The sequence below is a fragment of the Ranitomeya imitator genome, chromosome 4 (assembly GCF_032444005.1).
Source record: "Ranitomeya imitator isolate aRanImi1 chromosome 4, aRanImi1.pri, whole genome shotgun sequence".
NCBI classification, from domain to species: Eukaryota; Metazoa; Chordata; class Amphibia; order Anura; family Dendrobatidae; genus Ranitomeya; species Ranitomeya imitator.
Genome location: NC_091285.1, coordinates 322,923,604 through 322,942,986, shown reverse-complemented (window position 1 = coordinate 322,942,986; position 19,383 = coordinate 322,923,604). Strand labels below are relative to the sequence as shown.

The 19,383-nt window shown below is 45.4% G+C and overlaps 1 protein-coding gene across 1 annotated transcript in view; it reads right to left on the bottom strand.

The window, feature by feature from the left end:
• Positions 1 to 19,383, bottom strand: part of ASB15 (ankyrin repeat and SOCS box containing 15) — an 81,834-nt gene that overhangs the window by 53,223 nt on the left and 9,228 nt on the right. The window contains exons 3-4 of the mRNA XM_069764904.1: positions 15,160 to 15,212; positions 14,937 to 15,068 (exon numbers count right to left, since the gene is read on the bottom strand). Coding sequence (XP_069621005.1) covers positions 14,937 to 15,068; positions 15,160 to 15,212 — 185 coding nt within the window. The remainder of the gene's footprint in view (positions 1 to 14,936; positions 15,069 to 15,159; positions 15,213 to 19,383) is intronic.

Genomic DNA, 19,383 nt, shown 5'->3' with positions numbered 1-19,383 from the left:
CAGACTAGTTCTCTGGATCAACGCCCTATCAAGGAATCTAGTGTATATACCCTGTAGCATTATAATGGTGTGGAAAACTCCGCACTGAAAATGCTGCGGGTTAAAAGAAGGAGCATGCCATTTATTTGTGCGGATCTGCAGTGTTTCTGCACCCATTTACTTGCATTGAGTCAGGCACATCCGCAGCAAAACCGCAGATCTAAAAAAGATCTGCGGTTTTGCTGTGAGAAACGCTGCAGATTGGGAGGGGGGAAGAGTGTGTGGGCGGAGACTGTGTGTGGGCGGAGACTGTGTGTATGCGGGGAAGATGCGGGTGTTTGTGGTCATCTGTGGGGCGATCGCAGGGGTCTGCGGGGATCGCGGGGCTGTGGGGGGTCTGCGCTGGGCTTTGGGGGGTCTGTGCCGGGCTTTGAGGGGGTCTGTGCCGGGCTGTGGAGGGGTCTGTGCCGGGCTGTGGGGGGGTCTGTGCCGAGCTGTGGGGGGTCTGTGCCAGGCTGTGGGGGGTCTGTGCTGGGCTGTGGGGGGTCTGTGCTGGGCTGTGGGGGGTCTGTGCCAGGCTGTGGGGGGTCTGTGCCAGGCTGTGGGGGGTCTGTGCCGGGCTGTCAGGGGTCTGCGGCGGGCTGTCGGGGGTCCTTGGGGGTGTGTGTGTGCGTGGAGGCATCGTCCGATGGGACTACAAGTCCCATCGGGCGATGCCTGCTACAGTGACAGTGATTGACACATTAGCCAATGATGGGACAGTAGTAGTCCCATCATCCGGCTAATGTGTTGAATGTAAAAAGAAAAAAAAAAACACGAACAAACTACATACATACTACATACATACAACATACTACGTACATACAACATACTACATACATAGATACTACATACAACATACTACATACATACTACATCCAACATACTACATACAACATACTACATACATACTACATACAATACATTCATACATTACATACAATACATACATATAACACAGTACATATAACATAGATTACATACTCACCATCACTTGTCACTTTATTCCCCGAATCCAGTGTAATCTGTAAAAAATATTAAAATAAAAAACAAACAATATACTCCCTGATCCGCAGAAATCCACGAGTGTCCCACGACTATCTCCTGTAAAGAACAGAAGCATCAGCTGATGTGACTGCTCTCTAGGTGCTCCAGGAATACAATGACGGGAGGAAGGTATCCTTTCGCACTGTATTCCTCCGCCACTGTAAAAAAAATAGTCCCTAGTCTCACTTTTGGCATTGCTGTGTGAGAAAGTTCCCACGCAGCTTTTGCCATAAATTGAGACCAGTGAACTAAGGTAACCTTTCAGTGATGCACTGCAGGAGCCATTGTCTCCTGTCAGTGTGTCACTGAGGGTCCTATAGAGCAGTGACATGACATCTGATATCACTATTCTATAGGGGAGATCATCGTGGGACACTCGTTATTAATTGGACTGCGTTGGTCAGGGAGTATACGGTTTATATTACGTTTTTTGCAGGTGCTGAAGTATGGTAAGTATGGTGAAATTAAGAATAATAAAATACTTTTTTCTGGCTGTGTTTTTTTTTAAACTATTTCACTACTGAAGGATTAATAATGGATAGGCGTCTTATTGATGCCTCTCCATTATTAACCCGGCTTAATGTCACCTTACAATAGCAAGGTGACATTAACCCCTTATTATTCCATATCCCACCGCTACACGGGAGTGGCAAGAGAGGGGCTAAGTGCCGGAATTGGCGCATCTTACAGATGCACCATTTCTGGGGCGGCTGCGGACTGGTATTTGTAGCCGGGTGGGGGGGATAATATCCATGGCCCCTCTCTAGGCTATGAATATCAGCCCGCCTTTCTGGCTATAAAATATAGGGGGACCCCACGTCATTCTTTTTTGGGGTCCCCCTATTTTAATAGCCAGTAAAGGCTACGCAGACAACTGCAGGCTGATATTCATAGCCTGGGAGGGGCCATGGGTATTAACCCCTTCCCAGGCTACAAATATTGGTCCCCGGCCGTCGGCTTTCATCCTCTGGCGCAGAAAATTGCGCAGGAGCACAAGCCATTTTTTTCCCCCGTTTTTTTCTTTATGTTCATTATTCAACATCGGCCTATCTATGGATATATCGGCGCAGTGGTTAGCACAGCAGCCTTGCAGCGCTGGAGTCCTGGGTTCAAGCCCCACTAAGGACAACATCTGCAAAGAGTTTGTATGTTCTCTCCGTGTTTGCGTGGGTTTCCTCCGGGCACTCCGGTTTCCTCCCACATTCCAAAGACATGCTGACAGGGAATTTAGATTGTGAGCCCCAATGGGGACAGCAATGATAATGTGTGTGTAAAGCGCTGCGGAATATGTTAGCGCTATATAAAAATAAAGATTATTATTATTATTATTATCTATAGATATATCTATAGATACATAGATGTTTCTATCCATAGATCTATCTGGCTAATTTCACACATCAGGTTTTTGCTGTCAGGTACAATCTGGCGAGTTTCTGCTGGATCCGTTTTTTCTCATAGAGTTGTATTAGCGTCGTATTGCGCCTGATGGCCACATGTTTCATCCGTTTTTTGCCGGATCCGTTAGCTGTTTGCGCCGGATGGAAAACATACACAGAAATGGTATTTCTGTCCGGTGAAAAAACGCACAGCGATGGATCCAGCGAAAAACGTATAAAACTGAGATGTTAAATGATGAATCCGGCCTCCGATTCCGGTTTTTCATGCATGTTTCCATTCAGATCATGCACATTTTCCGCTCTCCTTTGTAAAAAAAACAAAAAACGGATCAGTTGCATCAGTTTTTCACTATTTGCAACGGATCCGTTTTTTCAAAAATTCGCCGGATCCTGCCTGACGGAAACAAACTTATGTGTGAAAGTAGTCTAAGGCTTCTTTCACACTTGTGTCGGTACGGGTCCGTCTGTAAGCGTCGGTGCGACGTACCGACGCACGTTGTGAAAATTATTCACGACGTGGGCAGCGGGTGCAGTTTTTCAACGCATCCGCTGCCCATTCCAAAGTCCGGGGAGGAGGGGGCGGAGTTCCGGCCGCGCATGCGCGGTAGAAAATGGCGGACGCGTCGTTCGAAAAAACGTTCCCTTGAACTTTTTTGTGCCAACGGTCTGCAAAAATACGACGCATCCAGTGCATGACGGACGCAACGTATGGCCATACATCGCGATCCGTCGGCAATACAAGTCTATGGGAAAAAAACGCATCCTGCAGGCACATTTGCAGGATCCGTTTTTTTTTCCCAAAACGATGGATTGCGACGTACGTCACACGACGCTAGTGTGAAAGAAGCCAAACTATCTATATATCTATCTACATCTATACAGCTCATTCCTTTTATCTATCTATCTTAGGCCAGCGTCACACTTGGTGTAGGAAAATACGGTCTTTTTTTTTACGGGCGCAATACGCAGAAATGTTCCCAAAACAGTGTTCTGTATATAATTCGTTGGCAAGGTTGGCAAGACTTTCATTGGCGGAATTTTTCGCAATACGCTGATAAACGCAGCATACTGCGATTTTCTATGCCCATAAAATGCGGCTGCGAAATATACAGCAGATAGGAGCTGCCCATAGAGAATCATTGGTCCGTGTGCAATGCGTTGTTTTTGCGCCTCTCATACGTCCGTAAAACTCTCTAGTGTGACGCCGGCCTCATTCCTTCTATCTATCTCATTCCTTCTATCTGTCTATCTGTGTGTAATGGAGTGTGGGTTGGACAAATGTAAAAGAGGTTGGACAAGAAATGACATCACAAATCTTTTTTTTTTGTCAATAATATATCTTTATTTAGCTTTCAAAAATGCATACAAATCCGCATGGAAAAAAACGCATCAAAAAAAGCATAAAAAACGCATTGAAAACCGCAACAAAACCGCACCAGCGTTTTCTGGCAAGAAAGGGAAGAATCTGCAGCAGAAATACCTAAGGCAAATCCGCAACGTGTGCACATACCCTTCATCTTTTGGGTTGCTCTATGGATGAGGCAGGACAGCAGGCATTATGTTGATTGAGAGACGGCTTCCATCAGTTAGACAGCAGGGTGCCAGCTTTTAACCAGTATGATATCGACAGTCACGCCCCGTCAACAGAGCAGAGCATATGAGAAGGAATAGTTCTGTTGACGTGATTTCAGTGGAGGCTGCTGAATAGCTGGCAGGAGTTGTCTGTGACGGCTCTGTGCTGGTAGAGATCAATGCTGGGCACAACAGACAGATAGTAAGCAACTACCTGTCTGTTAGTTCTCTGGCCTATAGTTAAAATTTTATTAGTTCTGGATAACACTATTAAAGGGGTATTCCCTTCTCCAAGATCCTATCGCAATATACAATAAGGAGTAACAATAATACCAGTCGGGGATTTGTTTTGTTCAAGATTATTGTACTTGTTTTTTTGTTATGTATATTCTCCTATTCACATGTAAAGCGCCATGGAATAAATGGTGCTATAATAATAAATAATAATAATATTAAATAACTCCATTTAGAAATTGGGATTTTTGTGTACTCATCGTAAAATCCTTTTCTCCGAGCCACTAATTGGGGGACACAGATCCATGGATGTTATGCTGCTGTCACTAGGAGGCTGACACTAAAGGTACCTTCACACTCAGCGACGCTGCAGCGATACCGACAACGATGTCGATCGCTGCAGCGTCGCTGTTTGGTCGCTGGAGAGCTGTCACACAGACAGCTCTCCAGCGACCAACGATGCCGGTAACCAGGGTAAACATCGGGTTACTAAGCGTAGGGCCGCACTTAGTAACCCGATGTTTACCCTGGTTACCATCGTAAAAGTAAAAAAAACAAACACTACAGACTTACCTTCCGCTGTCCTCGGCGCTGTGCTTTCCTGCACTGACTGTGAGCACAGCGGCCGGAAAGCAGAGCGGTGACGTCACCGCTGTGCTTTCCGGCTGGCCGGCGCTCACAGCCAGTGCAGGAAAGCACAGCGCCGAGGACAGACAGCGGAAGGTAAGTATGTAGTGTTTGTTTTTTTTACTTTTACGATGGTAACCAGGGTAAACATCGGGTTACTAAGTGCGGCCCTGCGCTTAGTAACCCAAGGTTTACCCTGGTTACCAGTGAAGAAATCGCTGAATCGGCGTCACACACGCCGATTCAGCGATGTCTGCAGGAGGTCCAGCGACGAAACAAAGTGCTGGACTTTCTGCAGCGACCAACGACATCACAGCAGGATCCTCATCGCTGCTGCCTGTCAAACTGAACGATATCGCTAGCCAGGACGCTGCAACGTCACGGATTGCTAGCGATATCGTTCAGTGTGACGGTACCTTAAGTTGAGACAAAAAAGTTAGCTCCTCCCCTGCAGTATACACCCTCATGCTGGCTTCCAGAGACCCAGTTCAGCGTAAAAGCAGTAGGAGATTATTAATAAGATATAACATAACAATATTAGGGTATAACATGATAAAGTAAGCAAAGAGCCAAAAAGAAAACAAGGCTAACAGGGTGGGAGCTGTGTCCCCCAATTAGTGGCTCAGAGAAAAGGATTTTACAGTGAGTACACAAAAATCCCTATTTCTCCTTCGCCACATTGGGGAACACAGAACCATGGGACGTCCCAAAGCAGTCCCTGGGTGGGGAACAATATAACCCAATAACTCCATGTACCAACTGACTATAAATGCGCAACGGCCACTTGCAGAACACGTCTGCCAAGGGCCGCATCCGCAGATGATTGAGTGTGGACATTGTAGTGCTTCGTGAAGGTATGCAGGCTGGACCATGTTGGGCCTTGCAAACCTGCTCTGTCGATGCCTAATGGCCCAGGAAGCACCCACCGACTGAGTTGAGTGTGCCCTAATCCCTTCTGGAATAGCTGATAGGATCCATCTGGCTATCGTGGCTTTAGAAGCGGCTAAACCCTTTCCGTGACCCTCCGGGAGCACAAAGAGGGAGTCAGACTTGCGGAAGAGGGCAGTTCTAGAAACGTACCTCCTGAGGGCCCTTACCACGTCCAAGGTGTGAAGGGCCTTTTCAACCCTATGTCTTGGCTGCGGGCAGAAGGAGGGAAGAACGATATCTTTATTAAGGTGGAAGGATGAAACCACCTTGGGAAGAAAAGACAGAGATGGACGCAGGACCACCTTGTCCTGGTGGAAGGAAAGGAAGGGCGCCCGGCAAGAGAGGGCGGCCAGCTCTGAGACTCGCCTGATAGAGGTTACTGCCACAAGGAAGGCGACCTTCCAGGAGAGGACAATCAGCAGAACATCCCGGAGAGGTTCAAAAGGGGACTCCTGAAGAACACTCAGAACCAAATTGAGATCCCAAAACTTAATGGCATTCTGTAGGGGGGTACCACGTGAGAGACCCCCTGAACTAAAGTCCTGACCTGCAGGATAGCAGCAATCCTACATTGGAACAACACGGATAATGCCGAGATCTGACCCTTGAGAAAACTGAGCGCCAGACCGGAATCCAAGCCGGACTGGAGAAATTCCAGAATGGAGGGAATAGAAAAGGCGAGAGGAGGACGTCCACGGAGCCTGCACCATGAGAAGAAGGCTTTCCAGGTGCGGTGATAAATGCGAGCAGAAGACGTCTTGCGAGCACTAATCATGGTGGCAATGACTTGCTGGGAGAAACCAGCTTGAGTTAGGATCCAGGTTTCAACAGCCACGCCGTTAAACGTAGGGCCCCTGACTTCTGGTGGTAGATCGGCCCTTGGCGAAGCAGATCTGGGCGATCTGGTAGCCGCCAGGGAACGTCGGATACAAGTTGAACGAGCTCTGATGAACCACGCGTGACATGGCCGATCAGGAGCGACTAGGATCAAAGGAACCCCCTCAGTCTTGATTTTCCGAATTACCTTCGGAAGTAAAGGAAGCGGAGGAAACACGTACGGGAGATGGAACTGATGCCATGGGAATATCAGTGCGTCCACCCCAATGGCCCCGAGAACGCGCTATGAAGTTGGGAACCTTTACGTTCAGTCTGGACGCCATCAGATCCACGTCCAGAGTCCCCCAGTGAAGACAAATCTGCGGTAAGATCTCCGGATGGAGTTCCCACTCCCCCGAGGCGAGACCCTGACGACTGAGAAAGTCCGCCGCCCAATTCTCGATGCCCGGAATGTGCACTGCAGAAATGGTGGAGCGGTTGTGATCGGCCAAGCGGAGAATGTGAGAGACTTCCCGCATCGCCGCCCTGCTGCGGGTACCCCCCTGATGGTTTATGTACGCCACAGCTGTGACGTTGTCTGATTGAATTCAAATTGGGTGACCCGCAAGGAGGAAGTGGAAATGTTTCAGTGCAAATCTGATCGCTTGAATCTCCAAGATGTTTATCGGAAGTCTCGATTCTCGAATCGTCCAACGTCCCTGGGCAGTGTGGTGGCGAAATACTGCTCCCCAACCGAGGAGACTGGCATCGGTAGTTACCACCAGTCAGTGAATTGGGAGAAAAGACCTTCCCTGGCTGACGATGACTCCAAAGTCCACCATTTGAGTGCTTACCTGATCTGCAGGGACAGGGGACATGGCCGATCGAGAGATAAGGGACTCCTGTCCCAATTGTCCAGTAGGGCCTGGTGTTAGGGAGCGAGATGCAGTTGGGCAAAGGAAACCGCTTCCATTGCGGCCACCATTTTCCCCAGGATCCGCATGGCAAAACGAATGGAATGAGGGAAGGGACGACAGTGTCCAGGTTCCCTGTTGAAGCTCTTGGGCCATGGACCAAGGAAGTAGAACCAGCCCCTTGGATGTGACCAGGATAACATAGTAACATAGTAACATAGTTAGTAAGGCCGAAAAAAGACATTTGTCCATCCAGTTCAGCCTATATTCCATCATAATAAATCCCCAGATTTACGTCCTTCTACAGAACCTAATAATTGTATGATACAATATTGTTCTGCTCCAGGAAGACATCCAGGCCTCTCTTGAACCCCTCGACTGAGTTCGCCATAACCACCTCCTCAGGCAAGCAATTCCAGATTCTCACTGCCCTAACAGTAAAGAATCCTCTTCTATGTTGGTGGAAAAACCTTCTCTCCTCCAGACGCAAAGAATGCCCCCTTGTGCCCGTCACCTTCCTTGGTATAAACAAATCCTCAGCGAGATATTTGTATTGTCCCCTTATATACTTATACATGGTTATTAGATCGCCCCTCAGTCGTCTTTTTTCTAGACTAAATAATCCTAATTTTGCTAATCTATCTAGGTATTGTAGTTCTCCCATCCCCTTTATTAATTTTGTTGCCCTCCTTTGTACTCTCTCTAGTTCCATTATATCCTTCCTGAGCACTGGTGCCCAAAACTGGACACAGTACTCCATGTGCGGTCTAACTAGGGATTTGTACAGAGGCAGTATAATGCTCTCATCATGTGTATCCAGACCTCTTTTAATGCACCCCATGATCCTGTTTGCCTTGGCAGCTGCTGCCTGGCACTGGCTGCTCCAGGTAAGTTTATCATTAACTAGGATCCCCAAGTCCTTCTCCCTGTCAGATTTACCCAGTGGTTTCCCGTTCAGTGTGTAATGGTGATATTGATTCCTTCTTCCCATGTGTATAACCTTACATTTATCATTGTTAAACCTTATCTGCCACATTTCAGCCCAAGTTTCCAACCTATCCAGATCCATCTGTAGCAGAATACTATCTTCTCTTGTATTAACTGCTTTACATAGTTTTGTATCATCTGCAAATATCGATATTTTACTGTGTAAACCTTCTACCAGATCATTAATGAATATGTTGAAGAGAACAGGTCCCAATACCGACCCCTGCGGTACCCCACTGGTCACAGCGACCCAGTTAGAGACTATACCATTTATAACCACCCTCTGCTTTCTATCACTAAGCCAGTTACTAACCCATTTACACACATTTTCCCCCAGACCAAGCATTCTCATTTTGTGTACCAACCTCTTGTGCGGCACGGTATCAAACGCTTTGGAAAAATTGAGATATACCACGTCCAATGACTCACCGTTGTCCAGCCTATAGCTTACCTCTTCATAAAAACTGATTAGATTGGTTTGACAGGAGCGATTTCTCATAAACCCATGCTGATATGGAGTTAAAGTTATTCTCATTGAGATAATCCCGAATAACATCCCTCAGAAACCCTTCAAATATTTTACCAACAATAGAGGTTAGACTTACTGGCCTATAATTTCCAGGTTCACTTTTAGAGCCCTTTTTGAATATTGGCACCACATTTGCTATGCGCCAGTCCTGCGGAACAGACCCCGTCGCTATAGAGTCCCTAAAAATAAGAAATAATGGTTTATCTATTACATTACTTAGTTCTCTTAGTACTCGTGGGTGTATGCCATCCGGACCCGGAGATTTATCTATTTTGATCTTATTTAGCCGGTTTCGCACCTCTTCTTGGGTTAGATTGGTGACCCTTAATATAGGGTTTTCATTGTTTCTTGGGATTTCACTTAGCATTTCATTTTCCGCCGTGAATACCGTGGAGAAGAAGGTGTTTAATATGTTAGCTTTTTCCTCGTCATCTACAACCATTCTTTCCTCACTATTTTTTAAGGGGCCTACATTTTCAGTTTTTATTCTTTTACTATTGATATAGTTGAAGAACAGTTTGGGATTAGTTTTACTCTCCTTAGCAATGTGCTTCTCTGTTTCCTTTTTGGCAGCTTTAATTAGTTTTTTAGATAAAGTATTTTTCTCCCTATAGTTCTTTAGAGCTTCAATGGTGCCATCCTGCATTAGTAGTGCAAATGCTTTCTTTTTATTGTTAATTGCCTGTCTTACTTCTTTGTTTAGCCACATTGGGTTTTTCCTATTTCTGGTCCTTTTATTCCCACAAGGTATAAACCGCTTACAGTGCCTATTTAGGATGTTCTTAAACATTTTCCATTTAATATCTGTATTCTTATTTCTGAGGATATTGTCCCAGTCTACCAGATTAAGGGCATCTCTAAGCTGGTCAAACTTTGCCTTCCTAAAGTTCAGTGTTTTTGTGACTCCCTGACAAGTCCCCCTAGTGAAAGACAGGTGAAACTGTACAATATTGTGGTCGCTATTTCCTAGATGCCCGACCACTTGCAGATTTGTTATTCTGTCAGGTCTATTAGATAGTATTAGGTCTAAAAGTGCTGCTCCTCTGGTTGGATTCTGCACCAATTGTGAAAGATAATTTTTCTTGGTTATTAGCAGAAACCTGTTGCCTTTATGGGTTTCACAGGTTTCTGTTTCCCAGTTAATATCCGGGTAGTTAAAGTCCCCCATAACCAGGACCTCATTATGGGTTGCAGCTTCATCTATCTGCTTTAGAAGTAGACTTTCCATGATTTCTGTTATATTTGGGGGTTTGTAACAGACCCCAATGAGAATTTTGTTACCATTTTTCCCTCCATGAATTTCGACCCATATGGACTCGACATCCTCATTCCCTTCGCTAATATCCTCCCTTAAAGTGGACTTTAGACAAGACTTTACATAGAGACAAACCCCTCCTCCTCTCCGATTTTTACGATCCTTTCTAAACAGACTGTAACCCTGTAAGTTAACTGCCCAGTCATAGCCTTCATCTAACCATGTCTCGGTTATTCCCACTATGTCAAAGTTACCTGTAGATATTTCTGCTTCTAGTTCTTCCATCTTGTTTGTCAGGCTTCTGGCGTTTGCGAGCATGCAGTTTAGAGGATTTTGTTTTGTTCCAATCTCCTCGCTGTGGATTGTTTTAGAAATGTTCTTACCTCCATTCTGAGTATGTTTTCCTGGGTCTTCTTTGTTCGAGTCTAATGTTTTTCTTCCCGTCCCCTCTTCTTCTAGGATCATGCCTAGGAAGGAGATTCGTCAGGATGGAATCAGGGAGGACTTGTCTAAGTTGATTAGCCAGCACAGGCGTGAAAGAGTATCCAAGGTAATGCGGACGCATGCCTGATAGGACAGACCTTTGATCAGGTATGGCAACACGACCACTCCTCGGGAATGGAGAATGGCCATGACCGCCGCCATGACCATTGTGAATACCCTGGGCGCGGTGGCAAGTCCGAAGTGTAAGGCCGTGAATTGAAAATGGTCTTCTTGGATGGCAAAACGCAGGAACCTTTAATGTGGCGGGAAGATCGGGATATGGAGATAAGCATCTTAGATGTCTATTGATGCTAAAAATTCTCCTCTCTCCATTGAGGAGATGACTGACCGGAGGGATTCCATCCTGAAATGCTGGACCTTTACGCATTTGTTTAGGAGCTTTAGATCCAAAATAGGGCGTACCGTCCCGTCCTTTTTTGGAACGACGAAGAGGTTCGAGTAAAAACCTCTGAACTTCTCGTGTTCTGGAACCGGAACAATGACCCCGTTTTGGCGGAGAGACTCGATGGTGCGGTGAAGCGTGCGAGACTGAGCTCCTGAACTTGGAAGACGAGAGGGAAAAAAACGAGCTGGAGGGGAGGCGATGAATTCTATTTTGTAACCGGAAGACACCTGGTCTCTGACCCATTTGTCGTGAATGATGGAAAGCCAGACATGCTGAAAGAGAAGCAGGCGTCCGCCAACTTTGGTGGTGTCGACCGGAAGACTCCCCGAGTCATTGTGAAGGAAATCTGGAGGGCCTGGATCCCCTTTGCCAGGACTGATTTGGTCTGTAAAAGGGGCGAGAGTCTCTGTCTGTATGTGGAGATCGTTCTGATCTGGACGAGGCTGTGGAGCAGGACCAGAAGGGGCTACTGCGAAAGGGCCGAAAACGAAAATATTGCTGACGATGAAAGGCAGTTTTAGGTCTGTGCTGTGGGAGGAATTTGATTTTCCCTCCTGTAGCATCTGAAATAAGCTGGTCTAGTTTTTCTCCAAACAGACGTCTGCTCTGAAAAGGCAGAGAAATCAGAGACTTTTTAGAAGATGAATCCACGTGCCACTCTCTAAGCCAGTGTTCCCCAAGTCCGGTCCTCAAGAACCACCAACAGGTCATGTTTTCAGGATTTCCTTAGTATTGCACAGGTGATAATTGCATCACCTGGACAGTAAAGCATTCAATGACCTGTGCAATTCTAAGGTAATCCTCAAAACATGACCTGTTGGTGGCTGGAGTTGGGGAACACTGCTCTAAGCCATAGTGCTCTCTTAATGGTGACGGGGTTTGAGGCAGTAATTGCCGCACAGTCTGCTGTGTCTAAAGACGTGTACATCACATAGTCTCCAGCCATAGCGATTTGTTTGGCGAGATCCGCCGCCTCAGACGGAAGAGCCTGGTCCTGAACGGATTTTGCAAGGGCATCTGCCCAGAAAACCATTGCTTTTGCGACCCATGCGGCAGCGAAGGAAGGGAATAGTGAGGAACATGAGACACTGAGCGAGCCATGGACTCTATTTGGCGTTCTGTGGGATTTTTGATTGAAACACCATCAGGTACAGACAAAAGCATTTTGGTAGCCAAACGTGATACCGGAGGATCAACTAGTTGAGGTTTCGTTTAATCTTTGACAAGATCTGCGGAAAAGGGATACTTCATTCCCAGGGTCTTTTTACCCGTAAAACGCTTATCCAGTCGCTCCCTGTGTCGCCTGACTATCTCCAAAAAGTCCGGATGAGAGGCGAACACCCTATGGGACCGCTTGGTTCTTGTAAAAGAAACCGCATGATCCGGAGCTGAATTAGGGTCCTCATCGACCTTTAGCGCATGATTGACAGCTTCAATGAGAGAATCCACAGTAGTTTGAAACTCCGGAGAATCCGGGTCCAAAGATGCCTCAGACTCATACTCAGAGTCATGATCGCTGCGAACCCCTGGAGAGGGTGAGCGAGAAGTGGAACTACCAGAGGCTGAATGGTGTGGTGAATGCTCAGGAGAGGTAGTGCGGATCCGTTTTTTGGATGTCCGTACCTCCGTCGGGTGAGAGCGGCCCCTGCTGTCCGATGATTCCCCTGTAATGGAGGGGTCTCTTAACCCAGTTAGATGAGTGCCCCGCTCCCCAGAGGGGTCATGGAGGGATTCAATCGCTTTGGCCAGCGAAGCCATGGATTGTGACAGTGACGCAGCCCACTGAGGGGGGCTAGATACACTGGGATCGGTAGCGGCGGAGGGCTTCTGGACACATTGGGCATCACAGGCCGGGCAGCGAGGGGAGCTTTGAGGCCGAGTGAGAGGAGCCTGGCAGGTGCTACACGCAGTGAAAAAGGTAGTATGTACCTTTGTAGTCTTCTTAGACTTTGACTGCGACATGATGTACCCCAATATAAGTGAAAAAAACACTGCTAGTGGAAGCGATGTGGGGTAAAGCTGCAGTGAAGCACCTAGTGCCGTCTCCTTACCCAGGTCCTGTGTCCCGCAATACGAAGATGATGGCGCTGAGTAAACCGGCATCCAGGGCGACACGTGCAGAGGGCGGCAGAGCTGCTTACAGTGGGAAAAAAGATGGCTGCCGAGAGCTGGGAGGTAGTCTTGCAAGGAGCGAGAAGCACCAGTACTGGGGGCAGAGCCGCCGGAGTGATGCGAGCAGTGGGTGGAGCTTACCGGGATGCGGCCTACACAAGGCCGAAGCCGGGGACTAAATTTATCGCTTCGGCCGGCGCGCACCCGCGGACCGCCGGAAAGAGTGCCGCGGAGCTGTTGCGACCCTGCTGCTATGGAGCCCTCGTACCGCCAAAGAAACGACCCCTCCCAATGCACTTACCCCTGTAATGCAGGTCAGCGCTGTGCCCGGGGCAGTTAGGATGGTTCAGGGTTGGGGGAGCCTCCATTCACCATCCCCTGAAAGGGGGATGGAGAGGAACCGTCTGCCTCCTTCCATCATCCGCTTTCAGTGGTGATGCAGTGGGGGCTGCACGGATGCCACAATAGAGAGTGCCTCTGAACAGCCGAGGGTAAAACCTGGTGGGCAGGGCGAAATGTCCGGCAATATGACCTGGCTGCAGAAGAGGATATTGGAGGTACAACTCCAGTGCTCGTCTGAAGAGAGGGGGGGGGATCGGTGCCCTTGAAGGAGCCCGTCGCCCCTAAAATCAGCCCAGGCAGTGGCATCCCACGTAGTAGGAGTGGATACGGAGAGGTAATTCTCCCGTGCTCGCCTGTTGATGGTTCGGGGAGATCGGAGCCTTGAAAGGTTCCGTCGCCCCTTCGTCCAGGTAAATGGATAAATTGTGGGAAAAAATCCGAAAAGCTCTGGTCTGAATAGCAGACCCAGTGTGCCTCCTACGGACACTAAGCTTGAACTGGGTCTCTGGAAGCCAACATGAGGGTATACTGCAGGGGAGGAGCTAACATTTTTTTTGTCTCTACTTAGTGTCAGCCTGCTAGTGACAGCAGCATAACACCCATGGTTCTGTGTCCCCCAATGTGGCGAAGGAGAAATGTAGCATAGTTCGCTTGATTCGCTATGTTGCAGGGCATTGCAGTAGCTTAAGTATCCATGGTTACGGCCACTGATATAGTAATAGTTAGTTGTTAGTGGCCATAACCATGGATACCTAAGCTACAGCGATAACCTGTATGGGGAAAGCAACATAGCAAATCAGAAGAACTATACTACATTTATAATTGGAATGATTTGATGATATTACTATTATTACACCTGAACTTCACCAGCAGGATCTGCAAGCGATGCAGATTCCAACCCTCAACATCGAATGACATGATGTGGTGAGCTCACAGTCCCCCCCCCCTTCTATCAAACTTATTACTGTATTTCACCTACTACATATTGGGATCGTATCTTGAGATGGAAATACCCCTTTAACGTTCTATTTCAATTAAAATATATTAACACCTGAGCTACATGTACAATTTTTTGTAACAGAATCATTAGACTAGAGTTATGGGAAGTGGCATACTGTACTATATTTCAGCATGTTTATGGATCAGTTATGAAGTATAACTGAGAGACAGACAAAATATTAACCTTCCATTTATGATCTGTTTGTGACATATAAATATGTATTAAAACTCACAGTAATTTAAATCTTTCTGAATTTCAAAAACTTACCGTCAAGGATGATTTCTGTTATCTGACGGACTGGTTGGACAACTGCTTCATGTATAGGAAACCAGCCTTTTTCATCAGCCTCATCTAAAGCGTATTTATATTCCATATATTTCTGCAATTCTGTAATTTCTCCTAAAAAGGATACATTTAGCTATTTCTCTATCAAATTTACGGTAATTTTATTTCTGCAACCAAAATGTATTAGCACAAGTTTGGAACGTACCTTGCTTTATACAAGCCACTATTTTTCTGTTGATGTCACTTGAAGGTACATATCTGTGGAAATATTTCAGCATCATATCTTTATTTCTATCACAATAGAGGTTTCTTATCTAACTGAAAATTGTCTTTGAAAACATTTTGAAATGCATTTAGGGTCAGCCTTAATGGTATGTGACCTGTGCTATCACACAGGGCTTATCAAGCACTAGTGCTGAAGGGGACAGGCACCACCAATGACCTGGTACCCTAAGCTTGTGGCCTCCATGAATCATAAAGTGAATCATATAGCAGTTATATTTAGACATTAAAGCACTTTTATTATATTATAAGATTATTAGATCACTATCCACAACATCTTTGTATTCATTTGCACAGTCTGAACTAAAACATAAGGTAAAATGTGGCATGTTGTGGTCTTAGTGTATGTGTGTTACTGTAAAAATCGCTAGGACTTGAAGGGGTATTCCCATCTCCAAAATCCTATCCGAAAATGTAGTAGATGTAGTAATAATAATAATACTATTAGCAAATACCCCCAATTAGAAATGTAGTATAGTTATTCTGATTCGCTGCGTCTCTATTCTCATCTGCAGGACCTTACGTAGCCATGGTTACGACCACTAGCAACTGGCTAACTAATTGCCATTTTATCAGTGGTCATAACCATGGATACCTAAGATCCTGCAATGCCTGCACATGAGAAAAGAGACATATCGAATCATAAACACTATAATACATTTTTAATGGGAGGTATTTGCTAATATTATTATTACATCAACTACATATTGGTATAGGATCTTGGACATGGGAATACTCCTTTAAGGTCAGTTCATTCCCTGTACCACCCATGCAAGACCTAATTTCGGTCTGATAGATGGTTGATCACCCTGAAAGAGCTCTCACACCTAAAATACCCTGGTAATTCTTCCCATGAGTTTTAAATCCATCAACAGGAACAGTGGGTAATGCACAACTGCTAAATGTGAAAGGCATACAGAGAAATATGGGGGTGAATTCAGGGTCAGTGCGGCAATGTTATGCAGGATGACTTCTCCACCACCAATCAATATGAAAAGAGCCTGCCAAGGTGGATACAATTATTGACAGTCCATACCCGCACAGAGGCCACAGACCAACACATTTTTTTATCTTTTTGGTTGTCATGCTGTTTTTTTTTAGAAATCGCTCCAAAAAAAGAAGGCGTTTTTATACTTCTTAATGAGAGTTACTATTTAGTTCTAAGTGTAATTAAAGTGGTTGTCTGATGAAAGCAAATGATCATTTATTCTGATGATAGGTGATAACTTATTGAATGGTGGGGTCTGATCACTGTGAGCCAGACCCGAAAGGCAGAACATGGAATTTTAATCCCAAACATTATTTTTTTCTTGTTAGAGTGGGTCAATTGTGTGAAAAAGTGCTGTTCTCAGCTGCCCTATATGGAGTTAATGAATGGAGCTGCATTTTGGCGGAGATTAAAAATTTCCATTTTGCTGATCAGTGCGAGTCCATCAGTGGGACCCCCATTGATCAATAAGTCATCATCAGACAACTCCTCTAAATTGCTTTATGTGCAGATCTGTTACTTTTTTGGCAGGGTGAATCTTAGTGTTTTTTGAGCCCTGTTCATAAAATATTACATAAAAAGCCAAATTTGCCAAAGCAGAGAATGTTGAGTTTCAGCCCTGTAGCCACGGTGGAGTTTGTGCATCTTCATGATGTTCATATGTCCTAACATGACACATGTAACGTGGTTGTCTTAGAACTCTAATTGGTAGCCAAATTCACCAGCACTTGTACACGCTCATGTATTATCCATTTTTTCACACCTCTAAGAAGCAATAGTTTCTCTAATATCCAATCCACTATCCGCACAATAATTCCACTAATCCATAACAACCTCTAAAATAACTTATAACAATAAGCTTAAACCAGGATGTTCTTCTTCTAATTTTATCTTGACATAACAATTCCAGTCATTTGGAACATACAAATCAGCATCTAAACCTGAGACAGTTCTGTGCAAACCATTTGGTCATCTGACATTTTTGGTCTATGACACAGAATTCCTAGCAGGCCTGCATTTTCTATTGAGCTCTCCAAGCTTAAGTGCATGACTGTGTTGGAAACGCTGGGTGCTAAAGCTTGCTCCATTAGTTACTTCAAAGGGAGATTTATTGAAACCATTGGAAAAGTGTAAGGGTATATGCACACGTTGCAGATTTGCCTGTGGAATTTTCTGCACAGATTCTGCATTTCTTGGCAGAAAACACAGGTAAAAATCCGAGCGGTTTTTGATGCGGATTTTCATGCTTTTTTTATGCGTTTTTGCAAGCTAAATATAGATCTATCATTTAACAAAAGAAAAACAATTGTGATGTAATTTCTTGTCCAACCTCTTCATTTGCATACTCCATTGAACAATAACATTTACACACACAGATAGATAGATGATGGATAGATGATAGATCTATAGATAGATGATAGATCAATAGATAGATCTATCTACAGATCTATCATCTATCCCATATCTATCTCTCCATCTATTGATATATCTATAGATATATCTAATAGGAAAAAAGGAACAGCACAGAAATACTTAGCTTCAGGTGCAGAGCCCCAAGACAATCAGTCCAGCGATCATCCACATTTATAGGTATCCAAAAATGAGGCAGCACTCCATAGTTCAGTATAAGAACATGCAGGGTTTAATTTACCCACATATTGTGGCAACGTTTCAGCTACCGGTGAATTTCAAAAATAAAAATAGATACCAATAAAAGTAAAATTAATTGAGACATCAGTAGCTGCGTTCATATATCCCCATATCTGCCCCATACTGTGCTCTGCTGCGTTCATATATCCCCATAGATGCTCGGTATAAGTCTGTGCCATGGCCGCTGCTGCTGCAATAAAAAAAAAAAAAAAAAAGCCATACTCACCTCTCTTGCTTGCAGCTCCCCAGCGTCCGGTCCCGGCGTCTCTGCACTGAGAGGGTGCCGCGCACACTATATGCGTCATCGCGCCCTCTGACCTGCACAGTCAGAACGCAGATAGACGCCGGGAAGATGGATCGGCGCCCGGCGGCTGGAACATGGACAGGTAAATATAACATACTCACCTAGTCCTGGCGATCCTCGCGCTGTCCCCGCCTGTCACAGCTGTCTTCGGTGCCGCAGCTTCTTTCTCTATCAGCGGTCACCGGCACCGATTAGAGAAATGAATAGGCGGCTCCACCCCTATGGGAGGTGGAGCCGCCTATTCATTTTTCTAATGAGCGGTCCCACGTGACCGCTGAAGAGAGGAAGAAGCTGCAGCGCCGAAGCCCGTGGGACGGCAGGGACAGCGCGAGGATCGCTGGGACTAGGTAAGTATGCCTCAGCGCCCTCACCCCCTCACCCGCCGACCCCACCGCTACCGTGACTCGAGTATAAGCCGAGGGGGGCACTTTCAGCCCAAAAATTTGGGCTGAAAATCTCGGCTTATACTCGAGTATATACGGTATTTGTTGTTATTCCAAAGTTTGTTTTTGAGGTAAAAGGAGTACGGTATTTTTCAGTGGCATCATTTTGCTGTATATATTTTTTATTTAGTAACTTTTATTAATGTCATATATGGAAGGAATGGAAAAATAATAATTTTAATAATTATGCTTTTTATTAGATTTGTTTACTGTTCATCTTATAATAATAAAAGAATCTTCACAAAATACTTTAGCATTCCCCATTCTTCTGTTTTACAGCATTTTTTTCAATACTTTTTATTATTTATTTTTTTTAGTAAACTTACTTTATTAAATAGCCGATGTAGTCCAAGCCACTAAGCTCAGTGATTGGCTGCAGTGCTGTTTACAAGACGTCACCACTGCTGCCAATCAACAAACATCACAGAAGTGGCAGACATATAGCAAAGATGAGAATCAGGTGAGATTCATCTCAACATATAATTGCCAATGGCAAATGCTCACAAACATAATTCAAAAACATTGGGAGGTATTGATGGTTGATCCTATTTTGAAACGGGCATTACCTCCGACTCCATCATTTGTGGCCAGACGTTCCCCAAATTTTAAAGACATTTTGGTAAAAAGTCATTATGAGGCCCCCAGACCTGGACCATATAGATCTGTTGGTGGAGACCGCAAAGGTTTTTTTCCCCATGCGGACTTTGTAAAGGATGCCTTAACCACATTAGATCCACGGAATTTGGCAATTTTGATGGATCA